General features: G+C 41.8%; 1 protein-coding gene across 1 annotated transcript in view; it reads right to left on the bottom strand.

Annotated features, from left to right (window-relative positions):
* Positions 1–3396: 3396 nt before the first annotated feature.
* SLC22A16 (solute carrier family 22 member 16) overlaps positions 3397–22775 on the bottom strand; it is a 56990-nt gene continuing 37611 nt past the window's right edge. Inside the window, exons 6-10 of the mRNA XM_010366022.2 lie at positions 20990–21521; positions 17479–17606; positions 14624–14733; positions 9947–10046; positions 3397–3767 (exon numbers count right to left, since the gene is read on the bottom strand). Of these exons, the coding sequence (XP_010364324.1) occupies positions 3555–3767; positions 9947–10046; positions 14624–14733; positions 17479–17606; positions 20990–21521 (1083 nt within the window). The 3' untranslated portion in view covers positions 3397–3554. The remainder of the gene's footprint in view (positions 3768–9946; positions 10047–14623; positions 14734–17478; positions 17607–20989; positions 21522–22775) is intronic.

Below are 22775 nucleotides of genomic sequence, written 5' to 3'. Positions count from 1 at the left end.
AAAAGCCTAATTTTTCTTCCAGTAAAGAAAAAAAAAAAAAACTTTTTTTTTTTTTTTTTTTTTTTTTAAGACAGAGTCACCCAGGCTGGAGTGCAATGGTGAGATCTTGGCTCACTACAACATCTGCCTCCCAGGTTCAAGGAAGTCTCCTGCCTCAGCCTCTTGAGTAGCTGGGCTTACAGTGTACACCACCATGCCTGGCTAATTTTTTTGTATTTTTAGTAGAGATGGGGTTTCACCATGTTGGCCAGGCTGGTCTTAAATTCCTGGCCTCAGGTGATCCACCTGCCTCAGCCTCCCAAAGTGCTGGAATTACAGGCATGAGCCACTGCACCCTGCCCCAGTAAAGAAAATTTTTTCCTTTTGAATTAAAAATACTTTAATCAAGGTTGATGGATGCAAAATCAACATGTAAAATCAATCTCTTTTATCCAGCAATATACAGTCAGAAAATATAATTATTAGAAACTTCTCATTTCTAATTATAATGGAAATTTACATGGAAGAATATAACAAAAAACAGGTACAACCTTTATGGAGAAAATTATACTTCATTAAAAGATGTTAATGATGACCCAAGTACATGGAGAGAGATAACCCATGATAACAGAAGAGTCAATACCAGAAAAAAGAGTGAATTTTCCCCAACTTAATCTAAAAATTCAGCCCCTTCCAGTTGAAAGCATAATAGGCAGTTTCAGTAGAATCAGTGGGGGATGTGGGCTCCTAGGTTTCTGGTCAGCAGCAGAAATGTGGTTTCAGCCTGAGCAGTGAAAGCAGAAAGTGTAGGCTTGTGGGCTCCCAACCCAGCCGTGGTAGTGGCTTCCTGATCCCTAGGTAACTTCTCCATTTTGTTCCACCAGTTTTTCCTACACTTTTGTAACTAACTATGCATGAAATTCCTGTTTGAATTATTTCCAGTGGTTTCTGTTTTCCTGACTAGACGCTGACTGATACAGTCACACATATGTAGATATCATGATCTGAAAATTCATATGTTGAAGCCCTACCCCCCATCAATGTGATGGTATTGGAAGATGGGGCTTTGGGGAGGTAATTAGAGTTAGATGAGGTCCTGAGGGTGGGGCCCTTGTACAGGATTAGTGCCTTTATGATAAGAGACACACTAGAGAGCTTGCTCTCTCTCCACATCTGTGCACACAAAGAAATGGTCCCGTGAGCACACAGTGAGATAGCAGCCAACTAAAAGTCAAGAGAAAAAGCCCTAGAATAAAACCTACTTTTCTGCCACATTAATGTTGGACTTCCCAGCCTCCAGAGCTGTAAGAAATACATTTCTGTTGTTTAAGCTGACCAGTTTGTGGTATTTTTTGAATAGCAGCCCAAACTGACAAAGACAGTGGGCAATAAAAATGTAAAGAAATGCCTCAACATTAATATGTTGAAATCTCAACCCTCAGAATGCAATCATATATGGAGTTGAGATCTTCAAATGGTGATTAAGTTAAAATGAGGTCATTAGAGAGGAGCCCTAATCCAAGATGACAGATGGTCTTAAAAGAAGAGGGAAAGATACCAGCCAGGCATGTGTATACACAAACAGATGACCATGTTAAAAGACAGCAGGAGGGCAACCAGCTGTTAGCCAGAGAGGTGTTGGAGGAAACTAACCATGCCAGCACCATGATCTGGAATTTCTAGCCTTCAGAACTATGAAGAAATAATTTCTCTTGTTTAAGCCACTCAGTCTGTGGTATTTTGCTATGATCACCTCAGCAAACTAACAGAATATGAAAGTAAAGTCAAGAAAGTGTTGCCAGGCCTGGTGTCTCACACCTGTGTAATCCCAGCACTTTGGGAGCCCGAGACGGGTGGATTACCTGAGCTCAGGAGTTTGAGACTAGCCTGAGCAACATGGTGAAATCCTGTCAAAAAATACAAATCCTACAAAGAAATACAAAAATCAGCTGGACATGATGGCAGGTGCCTGCAGTCCCAGCTACTCGCGACGTTGAGGTGGGAGGATTGCTTGAGTTCAGGAGGCGGAAGTTGCAGTAAGCCCACTGCATTACAGCCTGGGGATAGAGCCAGACCTTGTCTCAAAAAAAGGAAAGAAAGTATCAAATATTAACTGAGAGGAAAAACTTTAATGGCAGTAGAAAAATAGGCCGAGGGAAAAGAAAAAAGAGACAAAATAAGAAATGAGAGAAAGGCTCAAGAAATGTCTTCCTCCTTTTTCTCCATAAACTCCTACATATGTTATTTTCTTTTATAAAGGGAGAAAAGTTTTTGGCTTTATTTTTCCTTGTTAATGGAAAGACCAAGTGAAGAACTAAGCAATTACCCAGGGAACTAAACTCATATAAAAAGTCAATAATTCAGGTTAAATCCCTCCTTTTTTTTCCCCTTGGCAAAGCTTTTTAAACTCACAACATCTATATAACTGCCTTCTTTTACTTGCCTCTGCAGGTAATGCTAGTATTTCACCAGTTCAAATGCAGGATATAAGACATACTACCCTATAGCAAAATCTCAAGAGCAACGAAAAAAATAATGAACTTAGGATGAAACCACAGTAAGGAAAAACCCAAAACCTACGGGAAACTGACTGTAAATCTGAAATGCATTCTTCCACAGATAAGATGATGACATAATTTGCATTTGAAGTGTCCAAGATAATAATGTTTTTGAAAGACCATGGTTTAAAGTAGAGTTGGGAAAAAATGTATAGTAAAAAAACAAAAGAGTAAAGTCTTCATGTGAATTATTTTTTTAAAGGCGAGAATACTTACAAACATTTTTACACTGGCAACAAATCCAGATGGTACTTAAAGTCAGTTTCCTGGATGATCTGACAACTGAAAAAGGTTGCAGTGGGTTAAAAAGTCACAGTCTCTCTGGGCTGTAAAGGAGACTTATAGGGAGAATTTGGTAACTTTGGGACAATAAGGACACCAGACTAGAAAGCTCACTCTTGGACACTGGCAGGTATGTGTCCCTTATCTGGACCAAACACAAGCACGACTGTCTGCACATTCAAGCCTTCTTGGCTCAAGGTTCTGGGAAGCAAGATATCATTTTCGTAGCTCTGATTTTTTTATGGTTTAATTGTGAAGGCAAGCATTTTTTGAGAGGGCATTTCTGAATTGCACTTGTTTTTAGAGCTATGATTTTCATAAGAGGGGAAAAAAATATCAGAAATAGAATCTGCAAGGAGCTGTGTCAAAAGAAAAGCATTCTCACATGCCCCCTTCTTTTGGGAAGCCGTGGAGGGGTGGCACTGGCACGGATAGAAATAGGTGAACTCCCTCCGGCATGCATGGTAGGGGGGTGGTGGGGAAAGGTTGAGAATCAACGACCTAGAAAAGCAAATGCGGAAAAATATTTTTGCAGCAATAAGAAAGCAGTTTTTAAAAATGAGAATTTTCCTCTTAGTTTTTATTTCTTTTATAACATATTTGCTTTAAAATTTTCTTACAAAATTTATTAAAAAGACATACAAACAACATATGGGAGATGAGAATAAGCTTCCTCTAATACAAAGGCATGAGGGTAAATAATATTTCAGGTGCTAGACAGCACGCGTGGCACATTTATTCACCAAGACCAGAATCCCTGGGGGTAATCGCTTCTGTTTTTTCCAGCCCACTATTATTAGTTGTGGGAAGTAATTTGCTTGAATTGCTTTCATTCTCTGACTCCAGTTTTGCAGCCTCCTCCCAAGTAGTTGCCAGCTGTTTCCCAAGGGTTTCTGGAAGCTTTAGTGTTAACACTCCACTCAGGAAGGCCATAGTCCCAACAAACAACTAGAAAGAATTAAAAATAATGATAAGTGACACATCAAGAAAGGAATGCACCCTTTGGAGAATAGAATTTCGTAACTGTTTTCAGAGGGTAATGCAATTGAATTTGACATAACAGTTGTCACTGTGATTACTCAGTGAGACCTTTGGTTACTTGTGCTGGACTTCGAGTTCTTTTCCTCACCAATGAGGCTTAATCTCATCACTCACTCATTCATTCATTCATGAGCCACTGTGGAGCGTCTACTCAGCCGCCAGCTACTGTCTGCCTTATTACTCCTGAAGGCGCTGTCCTAGGAGCTGCGGTCACAACGAAAAAAAGACCCTTGCCCCATCTTTCCAGACCCCCGAGTCTTGCGGAGGAGACAAGCAACTGAGCCCTGGGTTAGGACATGCCACGCGTGTCTTAGTCAACCCTGTCCCTGCCCCAATAATCAGTACACTATCAGAGTTCAGTAAATGATAGGGAATGAATGAATGAAAATAGGTTTCAATCAACCGGAATCTATGGAATTTGGGGGAAGCTAACCAAAGGCAGTGAAAACAAATTGTCACTTTATGGGGGAGGGATCCATATAATTTCCTATACAGTTCGGTATGATTTCTTTGTTTTCCAGATTTTGACACATAAAAGGCAGCCTTTTAGACTAGCGCCAAGGTATTTGCTTTTAAAAATGCAGGTCACATTAAAAATTAAAGTCTGCATATCTATTCTCTGTTTATCATCATGAAGAAGCTGGGTGGTTTTTATTAACAGAGCTAAATCTCTATGCAATCTGTAAAAACACAATCCATCCTTACTTAATTTAAAATCCTTTAGGAAAATATATTTGCTGGAAAGACCCTACAAAAATAAATTAAGGTATGGCTTTTCTCATAAATCTACACACTTGGTATGTTTATAGCATCTGAGAATGAGAATCATAAAATACATACAGCAAGTGTGAAGCGATGCCAGATCACATCCATAACAGACGAGACTTGGGAAGGCAGTTTTTTATTTGTTTTGCAGAGCACTGATAACCTAATTCTTAGAAATATATGAGTAAGCTTAACCCAGAAGCAGTAGCGGAATTACAAGTGACATTCCAAGGAATTTCAAAGACGTTTTCTGGTCTCTCAAGACATGGGAATTATATCCAGTGATCTAGAAACCCCAGAAGAGCCCTAAGTCAGGGTCTGAAAAACACTGAATCAGTCTAAAAGCAAAATAGAATCAAATGGAAGATCCAGAACAGAATGGAATTTTTCTTCTTAGCTTGGTAGTAAGACTAGTCAGGCAGTAAACAAATCATACCTCTCCACCTCCTCCTCACTCCTGCTCCCCTGACAGCTCCCCACAAGCCCACAAACCCCAAACCAAGCATCGAAATAAGTCCCCCCTTTCCCACCCCTCCCTCCTCTGTCCAGGCGGATCCTTTCACGCTCTCCAGACCCTATCGCCTCTCACCTCCTCCTCAGAGATCTCCCTCCATCCATGGTCCAACCTCCTTCTCACATATTTTTGACCTTTTCCTTTCTGCTGGCTATTTTCCCTCAACAAAAAGTTCTCAAAGGGCCAGGCATGGTGGCTCATGCCTATAATCCCAGCATTTCGGGAGGCTTGAGGTGGTGGATCACCTGAGGTCAGGAGTTCGAGACCAGCCTGGCCAACATGGTGAAACTCCGTCTCTACTAAAATTACAAGATTAGCTGAGTGAGGTGGCCCATGCCTGTAATCCCAGCTACTTGGGAGGCTGAGGCACAAGAATCGCTAGAACCCAGGAGGCAGAGGTTGCCGTGATCCAAGATCCTGCCACTATACTCCAGCCTGGGCGACAAGAGCGAAACTCCGTCTCAAAAAAAAAAACAAAAAAAACAAAAAAACAAAAAAAAACAAAACAAACAAACAAACAAAAAAAAAACAGTTCTCAAAGGCTGGGTGCAGTAGTTTACACTTGTAATCCCAGCACTTTGGGAGGCTAAGTCTGGTGGATCTCTTGAAGTCAGGAGTTCGAGACCAGCCTGGGCAATATGGTGAAACTCTCTACGAAAAATATAAAAATTAGCCAGGAGTGGTGGCACGTGCCTGTGGTCCTAGCTACTTGGGAGGCTGAGGTGGGAGAATCACTTGAGCCCAGGAGGCAGAGGTTGCAGTGAGCTAAGATTGTGCCACTGCACTCCAACCTCAGTGACAGAGACCTGGTCTCAAAAAAATAAAAATAAAAATAAAAAAGTAAGGAAAAAGAAATGTTCTTGACCCATTTATAATCTCCATATGCACATTGCCTGGGTACTTGCCACCTGCTACCTGTGTGGCCTTGGACAAGTTACTTAACCTCTCTGTTCCTCAGAGTCCTTTTCTGTAAAATGGATGAAAGGATAGTATCTGTTGCAAACGACTGTTGAGAGGATGAAATTAAATGTAAGCTCTCATTACTGTGTGTGTGTGTATATATATATATATATATATGCAGCATATATATATATATGCAGTGTGTGTGTGTGTGTATATATATATATACGCAGTGTGTATATTCTTAGCTTGGTAGTAGGACTAATCAGGCAGTCAGGTTCAAGTGATGCTTCTGCCTCAGCCTCCCGAGTAGCTGGGACTACAGGCACATACTACCACACCTGGCTAATTGTTGTATTTTTAGTTGAGATTGGGGGGGGAGGGGGGGGGGGTCACCATATTGGCCAGGCTGGTCTCGAACTCCTGACCTTGTGATCTGCCCGCCTCAGCCTCCCAAAGTGCTGGGATTACAGGTGTGAGCCACCGCTCCTGCCTTACTGCTATTATATATTGAAAAACAAGATGTTTCTTAATGTTCCATGATTACCACTGTTGTATCTTTTAAATCACCACACCTGGCATTTCCCCACTCCAGCCCTTCTCTTCGGGGCTGGTGATTGTTTGCTCTCCTGCCCTTCCCACCAGACTGGACGTCCCTCAAGACAGGCTATTTCTTTCATCTGCTCCTTAGCACCTAGCAGGGTGGCTAGTTCAAAACCAACACTCAGTCAACATTTGCCAAATGAGTTAATGAACACACAAAAAGCTAATTAACGTGTCCACCTTTTTTAGATTACTAGAAAATAATGCTTGATAATAAAAGCATCAGAGCGAGTGATTTGTCATGTGTCTCTTTTCAAAAGAGAAAATATAAACATCTTCCAGATGAGAGTTTTCATTTCTCAAAATGGATTTCTCAAAATGAAAACACTGGCTCCCCAGGCAGTTTGACATCCATAAACAAGTTTAATGGGAAATTTGATTTTTTTTTTTGACTCATTACAAACAATAGGCAATACTTGTTAGACCCAAAGGAAGCACATCCACAGACTACTCCCACAAATATACACCACACCTTGCGGCCAGAGACCGTCTTAGAGGAGGAACGGGCTACTCAGGGCCAGGCTGGACAAGGAGCTGACTGCTCTGTGCTCGTTTTTGTATAGATTGTTTGTTGGACCTTGTGTAAAAGGCAAGGGAGCATGGTATTTGGGTTCAAATCCCAGCTCTCTCACCTTTAAGGTGTGTGACTCTGGGCTAATAATTACTTTCTGTCCATCAGTCTCCTCATCTGTAAAATGAAGAGAACAACAGTATCTGCATTACATGAAGACTAATTTTTGTAAAGCACTTTAAAAAAGAGCTTGTGTAGGCAGGGCATGGTGGTTTATGACTGTAATTCCAGCACTTTGGGAGGCCGAGATGGGCAGATCACCTGAGGTCAGGAGTTCGAGACCAGCTTGGCCAACATAGTGAAACCCCCGTCTCTACTAAAAAATATTTTAAAAATTAGCCAGCCTTGGTGGCACATGCCTATAATCCCACCTTCTTGGGAGGCTGAGGCAGGAGAATTGCTTGACCCATTTATAATCTCCATATGCACATTGCCTGGGTACTTGCCACCTGACCCGGGAGGTAGAGGTTGCAGTGAGCCAAGATCAGACCACTGTACTCCTGCCTGGTCGACAGAGCAAGACTCTGTCTCAGAAAAATAATAAAAATAAAAGGAGCTTGTTTAAATATCTGTTAAATAAAATTAGAGATCCCTTCTAAGTCCGTAGTCCTTAATTGAGCCTTACAGATATCCATTAAAAAATATTTATTTGGTTTTATTTTTGGTAATTAGCTTTTATAAATTTATCTATTTTATATTTGCATGTTTCAACTTATTATTTTAATAAACACCTTTCCATTTTATCTTTTAAAAAAAATAAGGAAAACAAGTGCTAGCACAAAGGAGATTCTTCTAGAAAAGTTCATGACCTAAAAAGGGTAGTAGACTCTCCCAAAACACCTCCCACACAGCCCATATGGTTTCTTAACCTCAGAGTCAGCCTGAGAAAGAGGCTGGGCTCTAACACCCCAATGGCACATCCAAGCGCTTTACTGAGCGCCAGCTCCAGGGACACGGGAGACAGTCATGCCAAGTCAGCGATTCCGGAAGAGCAGTATGTGTACCTGCTGTGTGTACAAGGCAACTCCAGGGGATGCCAAGCACTGTTTTATTACTTGTGAGATTATGTTGATGTCTTTCAGAAAACACATACTTAGTATAACACCCATGACCTAACTGATATTATTGTTTAGGACAAACCTGATTTCCAAAAGTCAATCTATTTGATCTAAAATAGTAGGTGAATAACAGCATGGGTGGCTCACAAGCTGAGGGAAACACTCGGCTAGGGCCAGCTGTGGGGATGCAAAATGTCCTGCTCTGCAAAGCACAACAGCCTGACTGGGGTGATGAAGACACCCGTGCAAATGATAAAGTCACACTGCAACAGCAACTGTGAAAGAGGCACCCACTAAATGTTGTACGGACACACTTGAGAAAAGGAGAGGCGAGGTCACTAGATCTGGGTGGCCTCCTGGAAAGAGGATACCTGGAAGGCTACTTAACAGATAATATGAGAGAGAAGCTGCTCTCTTTGGAGGGGCCGTTTGGGCAGTGGCATGGAAGGGGAGGAGGCGGGGTGAGGACAGGGAGGAGAGAGGAACTCTTGCAGTGTGGGTGAGTGTGGAGAGGAGGGGAAGCTGCATGAGGAACAGAATAGGGGAGCTGGGCAGGGGGTCAGTCAGGAAAGGACCTGGATAGCAGCTTAGTTTGGACTTTTATTTTGACGCTGACAGGGGCACTGGGTCATGGCCGTGGTGCCTTCTATGCTACCCAGACGGGGTAGGGGATAAAGAGCAAGGAGAAGACTGGGAGGCACTGGAGCCAGGCATGCAGGGGTGGTTTTGAAGGAGAACGTGAGGATTTGGTGATGAACGAACAGGATGAATAAGAAGCCGATGCCACAGTGTCATGCTTGAAGCCACTGGCCTATCCTTAACCAAAAGTGGGAGACAGGTGTCACTGGCCAGTTCTGCTTGGGAGACATTGAGTTTGTGGTGAGACATCCAGGGAGAATGTCCATGAGGCCGGAGGAACCCCGTGCCTGCAGCCCGGAGGAGAGGGGGCAGGGAGGAGGCCGGGAGGAAATCCTGCAGCCTGAGTCTATCTAAGGGGCAATCAGAAAAGAGAAAGGAGGCACTGGAGGGGAGGGAGAGGGAGGGTCTGTGGGCTGGCAAGAAACACCTGCCCTCCACCCATCCCGCATCTTCTTCCTGAGCAGAAGAGTCCACCAGGTGCAGCAGTGCTCATGTGCCTTCCCGGCCTCTCAGCCCCTACCGGAGGATCTGCAAACTAAGTGTCCCTGCTCTTACTCTTTGAAGCCAGGCAAATGGCTCACACTGCTGGAGCCAGAAACGGAGCCCCTCAGGTTCAGGTCAACTGAGAACCATGGGTTCCTAACCCTCTCCATTAGGCACCACAGAATCTTTTTGGAGCAGGCAGCCCCCAGAATTCACCTTGCCCAGCAGGAACTCAGTGGAAACACAGAGGCAAGGCCAGGCCAGGGGGTGGGGACAGGCCTGGCTTCCAGGGAAGGGTGAAGACACACCCTTTTGTGGCAGGCAGAGTTGTAATGAACAGCTCAGCAGTGGTGGAAGGCCACCAACAGCCAGTCGCAAAGCAGCCATCACCCTACCCACAGACTGGCGAGCTGTTGGTAAGGGGGTTGTTTTTACAAACCCCGTTAGGAAATGATGTACTGGCTTGCAATAAATAACAACAGAGAAGTCGCTAATAGGCAATTAGAAACTGCCTCCATGCCACCTCGGAAAAGGTCTGCAAACTGAAGCACACCTGTGGTATGAAGATCCAAACGCTGCTGAGGTCCACGGAGAACGGCGCCAGGATGCTGGCCAGGCGACATACCATGCTGCCGCTTCCCACAGCCAGCGACCTGGAAACAGAGGAGAGAGGCCGAGACAAGTAAGGTGCAAGTGACCCAGGATTGAGGGACCTGCTTTCTGCAGCTCCTTTCCCACCCTCCCCAACGAGGATAAGGGCGGTCAGGCACCGCATTACAACGTTTTGGTCAACCTCAGCAGCCCCATGAGATTATAATAGCACATTTTAACTCGACTTTTTCTATCTTTCAATACGTTTAGATACACAAATACTTACCACTGTGTTAGACTGCCTGCAGTATTCAGTACAGTAACATGCTGTGGAGGGTCACAGCTGAGGAGGAATAAGCTGTGCCACACAGCCTGGGTGTGTAGCAGGCTGGGCCATCAAGGTTTGTGTAAGTTCACTCTATGATGTTCTGACAACCACGAAATCACCAAAGGATGCATTTCTCAGAATGTATGCCCATCATTAAGCAACATATGACCATAAAAAAAGTAAGCTTGAAAATAATTTTACTTAAATTTTTCAAAAATCACAACACCTACATTGTGTGAAACAGTGGTGTATACAAGCGTGCGCATAATTCAAGACAATTCAAGATAAAAAGGTAAGAGTGCGGAGGCAAGCCATTCTTCATCTGCTGTGCAGGTGAGGCCCTTATGTGTATTGATCCAGCCTAACATTGAGAATAATAAGGTCTTCTACAGCAGGAATTTGTTTCAGGTAGGGAGTGGGAATTTGAGAGAACAAAGTATCTGTATACCTGTGGACTATTCTATTTCAATTTTTTAGAGTCAAGGAATATCTTAATGTGCTTTTCTTTAAAGGTTACTTAGGGAAAATGTATAGAATGTTAGTAAGGAAAGACTGTCCTTTTATGTGAGTAAGTACCTCTACAAATTAATGGTGCCTCATCTTTTCTGGGTCACACATATTTATAAAGAACTGATAAAAAGTATGGCATTCTTCTGAGAAAGAAATCATACATAAGTAAAGTTTTGCATGCAGTGTTAGGGTGTTCAGGGAGCTCATAGAGTTGGTTAAAGATTTCCTGTATTAAATATTTACATATAGGATTTTTTTGAGGTCATGTACCTGAGGTTGTAAACCAACAACCAAGCCAACAAAAAAAAGATCTTAAAAAATACTACAACATTCATAATTGCAATGCACATTGACATTATTTGATTAGATTGTCACCATTTTAGCGTATAACATGCATTCACTCAGCACATGTGTGTCGAGAGTCTAACATGTGCTAGGCACTGCATGGATCTGGTCCAATCTGAATTTTGAACTGGGAAAATCTGCAGCTTTTCCTGGCTGCGCAGAAATCCACCTGAGAGGCCAGAAGCGTCCCATAGGACATGCCAAAGATCTTCTCCCTGATTTAGAGCGACTTCTTCCCTGGGTCAGCCACAAGGGAGCCAAAGCCACAACGTAAGTTTGCAATTATGCAACTTCACTCTCTATTGCATTCAACTGGTCTCCACCATTGTCAACCTGTAAGCGCTAGAATGTAATCTGTTATTCTGCCTGTCTGCTACTGTACATCTGCACAGGGCTGCCACTTTCACAATATGATCTGAGAAGAGCCCACACAGCCCTTACCCCAAAATACCTTCTTCCCCTCTGCTACTAAAGCTCTACCGCCAGCAACTCATCCCTTGCTAATGTTAAGCACTGTCTCCCATAAAAATTCTCATGTATTTCACTGGGTATCTGAAAGGGCCAGAAGATGTGGATCTGAGTTCTGATGGGTCGCTGACTAGCCAAGTGCCTTTGACCATGACCCTAATCTTGTGTGAATCCCAGTTCCACAACCTGTAAAATGGACAGAAGATGTATTTATTATTAGACTGCTCTCCCAAGCACTCTGGGTGACCTAGAGGGGAAGTAGGGAGGAAGAAGAAAAACTCTACTCTCAGACAACTGGGCTAATAGACAATTACATAGGGAGTTATTCCTCTGCTATTCTATACCCCGGTCACATATTAGTCTGATAAACTTTTTTCTTAGATATATGTGTGTACCTACTCTATCTATCCATTCTTCCATCCACCCATCCATCCATCTGTCCATCCATCCGTCCATCCATCCATCCATCCATCCATCCATCCATCCATCCATCCATCCAACTAGATATCCATTAATCTATCTACAGCCAACATAAATGTACTTACCCATCCTTGTCCACAGGGCTGCCTGCCCTAGCATTTCAGCAGGCAGGTGTGTGGGCATGGAAAATTCCTAGGGAAGGATTTATGCTATCTCTTGACTAATGGATTTTCCAGGTCCTACATCCCTCCTGCTTGTGGAGACAAGGAGGAGGCATCTCTGGGCTGGTGTTATATGGACTTATCTCTACAGAAAGTCACTTGCCTTTCACACTTGTAACACATGACAAATAATATACTCCTAAAAGGGATGAACCCACTAGCTGAGCAGTTAGATTTTTTTAAAAGTTTCCTGTGAAAAACCTTAATATCTTGTTTGTTTATTTGTTGCCATTAAGATTGGGTCTTTAACAGGCTAAGAAATTATCCAAGCTCACTAACAAATTTTTTCCCTTAGAAAATGAAAACTTCTATTGATAAAGCAGGTGTTAGGAAAATGCAACTTGGAGGATTTAAGGGAGGACTGCAGATAGGAAACTATTATGGAATTTCACAGAGGGAGATCTGTGGGACAAGCATCTCTTGGCAGCAGTGTGACCCTAATCACTATTTACACTTTAAAATACAGGATCATTTTGAAAAAAAGAGTCAAAAAGTCTGATGGGCCAGGCGCAGTGGCTCACACCTATAATCCTAGCACTTTGGGAGGCCAAGGAGGGTGGATCACTTGAGGTCAGGAGTTCGAGACCAGCCTGGCCAACATGGTGAAACTCTGTCTCTACTAAAAATACAAAAATTAGCCGGGCATGGTGGTGTACACCCGTAATCCCAGCTATTCAGGAGGATGAGGAAGGAGAATCACTTGAACCTGGGAGGTAGACGTTGCAGTGAGCCAAGATCACACCATTGCACTCCAGCCTGGGCAACAGAGTGAGACTCTGTCTCAAAAAAAAATCCAATGGAGAATCAGAGAAAGGATCCCTTCTCTTTATAGCTGGGGTCCCAGCTGTGTGTCTTGCACCAGGTACTTGATCTCCCTGGTCTCAGCTGTCTTATCTGGACATAGGGCTGCAACAAGAACTGTGGTTTACAAAGGATGCACTGTTAAGGCCTGGAAGTTCTGCTGCAGCCCCCTGGAGCAAGAAGGCAGGAGAACTGGGGGGATTCCAGGTACCCAACAGAGCTTCCATAAAGGACCTCTGTCCTCTTTACCACATAAAGAGTTTCCAAGTAAAATGTGTTTGGAAAAGCTTTTTAAAAGCCTGAAAGTTCCTGAGGTTCCCAGATCAGTGGGAATCACATCAGACATTCCCAAAGAGGTGGGGTGGCAACTCTAAGTCACCTGCAGACTTGTTAAAAATCCTGAGTCTCGGCCAGGCGCGGTGGATCACGCCTGTAATTCCAACACTTTGGGAGGTCAAGGCTGGTCAGGAGTTCGAGACCAACCTGACTAACATGGTGAAACCCCGTCCCTACTGAAAATACAAAAATTAGCCAGGTGTAGTGGCGTGCACCTGTAATCCCAGCTACTCTGGAGGCTGAGGCAAGAGAATTGCTTGAACCCAGAAGGCAGAGCTTGCAGTTAGCCGAGATCACACCACTGCACTCCAGCCTGGATGACAGAAGGAGACTCCGTCTCGAAAAAAGAAAGAAAAAAAAATCCCGAGTCTCATTCTTGGATTGATCCAGCAGGTCTGGTGTAACGACCCAAGACTGGTATTTTTTATGAAATGCCTCAGTGACTCTGATGAGCTGCCAGCTTTGAGAACCTCCAGATGAGGTAATCTCAGGGAGCCAATGATTACTGATGTTATGGGCTGAGTTGTCCCTCCCAAAGTTCAAGTGTTGAAGTCTCAACCCCTTGTACTTTATGGCATTTGTAGATAAGGTCTTTAAAGAGGTGATTAAGTTAAAATAAGCCTGTTAGGGTGGGGCCCTAATCCAATATGGCTGGTGTCTTATACGAAGAGGGAGGGACATCAGTGGTGCACACAGAGGTAAGACCCCTTAGGGACATAGCAAGAGGGTGCCACCTGAAGACCATGGAGAGAGGCCTCAGGAGAATCCAAACCTGCCGACATCTTGTTCTTGGACTTCCAGCCTCCAGTACTGTGAGAAAATAAATTTCTATTGTTTAAGCCACCCAGCCTGTGGTATTTTGTTACAGTAGCCTACGCAGACTAACACAATTGGCATCAGAACATGGAGAGACACATCCTGAGAAATTAGTTTTGAGTCAATACAGAGACTCAGTGGAAGTCTATGGTACTTGAAACTTAAAATGTTTTTGGAATAATAGAGTGGTATTTCAAAATAATTTGTTTAATATCCTCGCTAATATGGTACAAAGCCTCAGACTAAAAATTAGTATCAGCATGCCATTTTCCCATCTCAGAGATCCAGGTAACGTCTATGAAAAAGAAGCATTTACATTTAAAGGCCAAATACAATGAAATGACACACAAGTGAAAGACAACAGGAAAACAACCAGAAAATAATTCATCCTTACCTTACAATGGTTGGATACAGCTCAGCTGTATAAAGATAAATGAGGCCAAACGCTGCCCCAATGGCAAATTTTCCAACCATAGCTGCCACCACACCCAAAATATAATGTTTCTGAAAAAAAATTTAGCAGAATAGATCATCACAAGTAATATTTTTAAAGGAAAATATAAAATCTTTAAAATCACTACTTAAAACATTCTAATCCTTCAGTATTTTTTCAGAACAATGAAGAGCCTGATTTTTCTGTTTGAATATATTAAACTCTATTCACAGTCTGAGAAAGCTTTTCATCTTTATGAAATGTAGAGGAAAGTTTTAGTGTCTCTCCTCCCCATCCACTTTGGAGGGTTTGAACTGTGATAAAAGCCAGTTGGGAAGACTGTTTTGGAAGGAGACACGACCAGATAGTGCTGGTGGCACCAAGAATTTCCCCACTCCTTCTGGAACTGATCCAGCAGAATGAATCAAGGAGCCATACAAACAAATTGTGGGCTGGGCCCAGTGGCTCACATCTGTAATCCCAGCACTAGGAGGCTAAGGCAGGAGAATCACTTGAGGCCAAGAGTTTTAGGCCAGCCAGGGCAACATAGCAAGACCCCATTTCTACAGAAAAACAAAAAATTAGCTGTGTGTGATGGTACATGCCTATGGTCCCAGCTACTGGAGAAGCTAAGGCAGGAGGATCATTTGAGCCCAGGAGTTCGAGATTACAGAGAGCTATAATCACAACACTGCACTTCAGCTTGGGTAACAGACTGAGATCTTGTCCCTATTTAATCTATTTATTTTAGAAATAAACAAACAAACAAAACAAATTGTGTCCTTTGTGGCAGTAATCCCTGGCTTATAAATTCTCTTCAGAAAATAATTTGAAAGTGGTAACTGAACTATTAGTACAGACTTTTTGTTCATTTGTTTCTTTGTGGCTGATTCATTCCTCAACAGCAAAACCTTTATCTCCACCTGGGTTTTTATTCTCCCTAATGTGTTCCACTTCCAAAGGTAACTAACAAATACACCTTGTATTCTGAAATCTCCTCCCGCATCTGCCAGCTGGACGCTGAGACCCAGGGTGGCCTTGGGGCTGATGTGTTAAGGACGGCAGTGCTTCTGTCAGTCTGCATCCCTGAATGACTCCATGGACCCAAACACCCACTCACCACTCCCCCTTTGGCCAACTAGGTACAAATACATGGCACTTTCTATGAGCAGGTAACAAACATCCTTCATGTTAAGTCACTGAGATTCTGGGATGCCTCTATTAAAGAGCTAATGTCACCTTAATTACAATTGTAAATTAAATTAATTAACAATTATTAATTAAATTAATATTTGTATTGTGTTGACCTTATCATTTGGGGAAAAATTTATTGGCGGGGAGATATTTGTGGTTGTAGGTTAATGCTCTATTTCTAGAAATCTCCTCTTTCTCATCTTCCCTATTACTGTAGAACTCAAAGGTTCTGGTGTTCCCCAACTCTTCACCAACTTAAAGGCAGCTGTCATCTACTCAACTACCATTAACTGCAAACTACTTTTTTAAAGGTGTGGATGAAGTTCCCTCGAATTAGCAGAGACCGCCTTGTCCTGAGTAGTTTTGTTGCATTCAGTTAGTTGGTATCAATCACCTGGAAATTTCGTTACATAAAATATTTGGCTCACTGATCCTAATCGTTAAGTAAAGTGCTACTATAAAAGGAAGTCACTCGTTAGCTTAAATGAAATTTCAAACGATATGCAAAACTTAAAATGCTTTGCTCTAAATGTTGATATACTATTGCTTAATGATTATATAATCACAGGAGAACATTAAATAAAATATTTTAAGTACTGTTATAGTGACATTTTGCAAATCAAGAATTAAAATACAGGTCTGAAAACATCTTTTTTGGGAAGAGGGGAAGCACTTCTGGATGCAAGAGGTATTTTGCGGGGATGCAGTTTGCCAAAATATAGGAATGTGAACGTCATTTCAGGAATTTCTTGGTAGTGTTTCTCACTAAGAAACTGTTTTTAAAAGCAAGCTCCTCGGGGTGTGTATGCATACCAGACATTGGAAACTACTAATCTCCTGCAATGAAAAACAGTGTATTGAAACTCCAACAGTCTTGAATATCTGACTCATATCCTTCAGATGTCTCCATGGCTGCCTCCCTCATTGAGGTTTCTGATCACATGTCACCTCCTCTGAGAGGCACACCATCCTCGACCACCCTAGACAAAAGAGTACACACGGGTGCCATATGCCCTCTTGTTACACTTATGGAAACTTGATGCACTGTGTGTTCCCAGCACCTGGCACATAAAAGATGGTGGATAAATGTTTGTTGAATGAATAAATGAGTGAATGTTCAGTATGATGATGCTGGAAAGTGTGATCGACTTTCCTCACACAAGATTATTGCGTTTACAAAATACAACACTGGTCATCTCTGGGAATTGGGATTATGAACTTTTTTTTTTTTTTTTTTTTTTTTTGAGATGAGGTCTCACTCTGTCATCCAGGCTGGAGTACAGTGGTATGATCAGAGCTCATTGCAGCCTTGAATTCCTGAACTCAAGCCATCCTCCTACCCTCAACCTCTTGAGTTGTTGGGATTATAAGTGTGAGTAATTGCACCCAGGTTAGGCTTTTTTTTTTTTTCATGTTTTTCTCCTTAAATTTTCTAAAATGAACATATATTACTTATATAACAGAAAGAGACTGTTTTAAAGAAAACATGTTTTTAATTATATACTCTGTCCAAATCATACTCTGAATTGACCTTCATACTTAACTGTAACAAGCTAAATTCTTCCCATCAAACTGTCACGGTATAACTAACAATTCCCTAAATAAAACATAAGATAACTCACGTGGGGGATCACCATAATGACACCACAGGTCAGTGCACTGCAGAAAAGAGAGTAGGCCAGGACTGTTCTCCTCCCGACCTTGTCCATGGCGATGCACACGAAGGTGTAGGCGGGAATTTCCACTACACCTGTCATTGAGCAAGCAGCCCTCTATGAGGTTAGGCACCTGACTGCATGAGGGGACCCCGCCTTCTAACCCACTACCCAAAAGGCATGAGCAGCCCTCTCCTCACTTCCAGGGCCTTTAGAAACTCTGTAAGGATTCCTGCGAGGCAGTTAGCCCTGCCACTTTTAAACTCACTGCAGTGAAGATGAGCATTTCCTGTGAAATGCTCTAATGTTCATAATCCTTCTGGCACCTGCAAATGGCACAAAACCAGAGCCCAAATTCCCACCAGCCCCAAATCATCTCAGGAGATAAAAACTTGTTCAAAAATTTCACAGCAGAGAACTATTGAGCAGAAGCACCCATCTGCAACAGTACTAGTGGGAAGGGTACTGACATGAAAATTCCAAAATGGTAGATAATATAAAACCATGTGTGTTTGTCTTGGGGAACACTTTTGTATTTATGAGATTGCCCAGTTTTCTGAGAATTTATGTCTTTGGCAAAAGTAAAAAACTATGTCACGAAGATCTAAACTTCTAGCCTTCCTAAGCTTCCGCATCCACAGTCCACACACCTACCATTGGCCACTCTGTTCTAGGGATACTGCACCATCTCAAACTGTCATAGAGAATGAGTTTGAAGTCAAGACAAGTTCTTTCTATAAACTTGTTAGTTTGCTTCAAAAAAAAAAAAGAGTAAATCTTTTTTTTTTTTTAAAACGACTTCTCTCATAATTCCTGCTGAGCTATAATAAACAAAAACAGATGTGTCTGCTGAGAAAATCGGAAAAAAAAAAAAAAACAGATGTGTCATCAGAGCACTTTAATGAGATGGCACGATGTTTACGCATAAAAATTTAGAAGTAAGATGTTTTGAGGATAATATAAAATACAGGCAGCCTACAAAGAAATAACCAGGAGTTAAGACTAGATGGATAAAAAGAGGTTTCTAATATTTCTCTCACGTTTTAGTTCAAATTTGGTTTATGCTAGGAGTCACATCTCAAGCTATCTAAAGTGATTTAACCTGCCATTAAAATGAAACAAGTATGACAACATAAATTATAGTTGCATGTATTTAAAAGTTATTTTACCAACTAAAATTTATAAATTAAGGACACCTGAAGGTTGAGAGATGCCAGATAGCCAAGGCATATTAAATTTTAAAAGGGAAGCAACTTACAAAGAATAATATATGGTGAGTGATCTCATTTATATTAAAATATAAAACATTTATATGCACAAATGTACGGAAATGCATAGAAACAGATCTGATCAGCACAGGACTTTTGACCTGCTCCATTTTCGACCTGGGCCAGTTCACCCCTCCTTAGGCAACCTGGTGGTTCCCTGCTCCCAGGAGGTCACCATACTGATGCTGAACTTAGTGTGGACACCTGATTAGCATAGCGTATTGCAGCCTAGAACTCCTGGGCTCAAGCAATCCTCCCACCTCAGCCTCCCAAGTAGCTGGAACTACAGGCACATGCTTCATGTACAAAATGCATAGAAATAGATCTGAAAGGGTACAACCCAAACATTATAGAAGTTACCCCTGGTAAGAACTCTGGGTTAGGAACTGGTGTGAAAAAGATGAGCAAGGAGAGAAGGCAGAAAGGGAGGAACTAAATTCTTCAGATGCATTTTTTTTCAAATGGAAAATACAAGGAGTTTTCAAAAAGGTAGGATGGCAGGGTACTGTGGCTCATGCCTGTAATCCCAGCACTTTGGGAGGCCAAGGCGGGCGGATCACCTGAGGTCAGGAGTTCGAGACCAGCCAGGTCAACATGGTGAAACCCCGTCTCTACTAAAAAACAAAAGTTAGCTGGGCATGGTGGCACGTGCCTATGATCCCAGCTATTCAGGAGGCTGAAACAGGAGAATCGCTTGAACCCAGGAGGCGGATATTGCAGTGAGCTGAGATCACACCACTGCACTCTAGCCTGGGCGACAGAGCAAGACTCCGTTTCAAAAAAAAAAAGAAAAAAAGTTGATGGAAAGTGCATATTATGAAAAAACTATGCATGTGTCTTCAGATTTTTTTCTGCACTCAAAGAAATTTGTACTAACTTCTTAGAACATGTCTGAAGAGGAGCTAGTTTGAGGCACTAAGAAGAATAAGATAACACTTTGAAAAGAGCTCCCACTAGAGCAACATGAATTCTGCTAAAATTGAAGCAAGAACAAACATCAAATTTAAGGTGAAGCTTGGGTGGAAGAATGGTGAAATCACTGATGCCTTATGAAAAGGACAAGACAATATTGAAGATGAAGACCACAGGGGCAGAGCATCCACACTGAGGAAAAAAAATACATCTTGTTTAAGCCCTAATTGACAAGGACTAAGATTAACAGCAGAAGCAATAGCCAATACCACAGATATCTCAATTAGTCTGGCTTACAGAATTCTGACTGAAAAATTAAAGTTGAGCAAACTTTCCACTCAATGGGTGCCAAAACAGTTGTGCCCAGATCAGCTGCAGAGAAGGGTAGAACTGCCCATGGAAATTTTAAACTAGTGGGATCAATATCCTGAAGGATTTCTTTGGAGAATTTTAACACGAGATGAAACATGGTTTTACCACTGTGATCCTGAAGACAAAGCCCAACCAAAGCAATGGCTACCAAGAAGGGCTGTGGTCCAGTCAGAGCAAAAGTGGACCAGTTGAGAGCAAAGGTCATGGCAATGTTTGTTGGGGATGCTCAAGGCATTTTGCTTGTTAACTTTCTAGAGGGCCAAAGAATGAAAATATCTGCTTATGATGAGAGTGTTTTGAGAGAGTTAGCCAAAGCTTTTGTAGAAAAATGCCTGGGAAACATCACCAGAGAGTCCTTCTCCTCCATGACAATGTGCCCGCTCATTCCTCTCATTAAACAAGGGCAATTTTGCAAGAATTTTGATGAGAAATCACTAGGCAGCCACCTTACAGTTCTCATGGTGGCTCCTTCTGACTTCTTTCTGTTTCCTAATCTTAAAAAATCTGTACGCGGCACCCATTTTTCTTCAGTTAATAGTGTAAATAAGATCGCATTGACATGGGTACATTCTCAGGACCCTCAGTTCTTCAGGGATGGACTAAATGGCTGATGTCTTACAAAAATGTCTTGACCTTGATGGCAATCATGTTGAGAAAGTTTATGTTTTAAATTTTTATCTTTTAATTCCATTTTTCCATGAACTGGTTGAAATCCCCTCATATGTACACGTGTTACAACATAACGCTAAGAGATATCATAATAATATGGTTGGCAGTATTGTTCCTGGTTTTAAAAGGCCTATTAAAAACACACTCTTTTTCTCAAATTCACACAGAAACACACACACACACACACACACACGCACACACACACACGTTAGAAATCTCACTTCACTGCCAAATTTAAATATACTTTAACTACTTACCCAGGAGGAAGAGGTTTAAGTATTCATTGCCTCCTAAATTAACAGAATTCAAGGAAAAGGAGTAGAATCCCAAACTTCCTGTGAACCAAATTAGCCAAATGGTAAGCGTCCTTGTCGCAATGTTCCAGTTATAAAACAGATGTGATAGGCTGTGCTTCTGAACTTCAGTGGGGCTATTACCAACAGGACCTTGTAGGTCCAGTGATAAAAGCTCCGACAGTTTACAGGAGCTTGTCCTGTTCCACTTGGCCATGATGTCAACTATTTTTTGTGCTTCTTCATATCGTCCCTCTGAGAGAAGCCAAAAAGGTGTCTCTGGGAGCACCCAACAGCACAAAATAAAGGGGACAGTCACTGTGGAGAGGATCATCTGGTAAAGCCACCAGGTCCTGACCAAGTATCCTGTCAAAGCTACCAGAAGAGTTCCAACTGCAAAAAAAGAATGCAAATGGACAGATGCCCATGTCCGAGACTTCATGCCAATGAATTCCATTACATAGACAAACCCCACCACGAGATAGCCACTTGCAACCTGAAAAACAAATAGTAGGGATCATATTCAAGATCACATTTATAACTATTGAGGAGTCTGACCCCATTGCAAATCACATATAGGCAAAAAGGAAAATGACAAAGACTTGCTTTCTGAAACCCCTATCAGATGTATAAAATGACATTCAATCCTATCTATCTTTTTTTTTTTCTTATAGGTCCTTTCATCTTCCCTCATCATACCTGCCCAAAATGGCAAAAACTTTAGAGATTATTTATGATATAAATGTTAGACATTGCCTTTTTCTTCATCAAAATATTCCATCATAATGTGAATGTATTTCTCAGTTCCTTGTAAATGCACACATCAAGTTATCTGTATCCAGGAGGTCCTTATTGTTAAATCCTAATTGCTAAATGGAGACAAAAAATTTACGCTAACTAGTGGTAAGAAAAACAGATTTAATCAAAATTTTATTTTGACAGACAAAGAAAAGTAGACAAATTAGACTTCATGAAAATTAAAACTGTGTATCAAATAACACTATCAATGGAGTGAAAAGGCAACCTACAGAACTGGATAAAATACTTGCAAATCAAATATCTGATAAGGGATTTTATGGAGAACTCCTAAAACCCAACAATAACAACAAAAACACAAACAATGCAATTCAAAAATGGGCAAAGGCTTTGAATAGATATTTCAAATAGAAGAAATACAAATGTTTACCAATCATTGAGAAACGCAAATCAAAGCTACAAAGAGATACCCCCTCATACCCATTAGGGTGGCTAATTAAAAAAAACAACAACAACCAAAATAACACGTTTTAGCGGGAATGTAGAGAAACTGGAACACATGTGTAATGTGTGATAGAAATGTATAATGGTACAGCCTCTAGGAAAAACAATACGACGATTGCTTAAAAAACAATTACAGCATGATCCAGCAATTCCACCTTTGAGTATATATCCAAAGGAGTTGAAAGTGGGGTCTGGAAGAGATACTTGTACACACCTGCTCATAGCATTATTCACAACAGCTAAAGCGTGGAAGCCACCCCCCAAGTGTCTGTCCAGAGATGAATATATAAGAAAAATGTAGTCTATGCATACAATGAATATTACGCTAAGTGAAATAAGCTAGTCACAAAAAGACAAATATCGTATGAGTCCACTGTCATGAGGTATCAGAGTGGCCAAACTCATAGAGAAAGAATGTAGAATGGTGGTTGTCAGGGGCTAGGGAGACAGGGAACAGAGAGTTATTATTTAATGGACAGAGTTTTAGGTT

Source organism: Rhinopithecus roxellana, chromosome 4 (assembly GCF_007565055.1).
Source record: "Rhinopithecus roxellana isolate Shanxi Qingling chromosome 4, ASM756505v1, whole genome shotgun sequence".
Classification (NCBI taxonomy): Eukaryota; Metazoa; Chordata; class Mammalia; order Primates; family Cercopithecidae; genus Rhinopithecus; species Rhinopithecus roxellana.
Note: the sequence above shows the minus strand (reverse complement) of the source record. Positions and strands in the feature narration are given on the sequence as shown.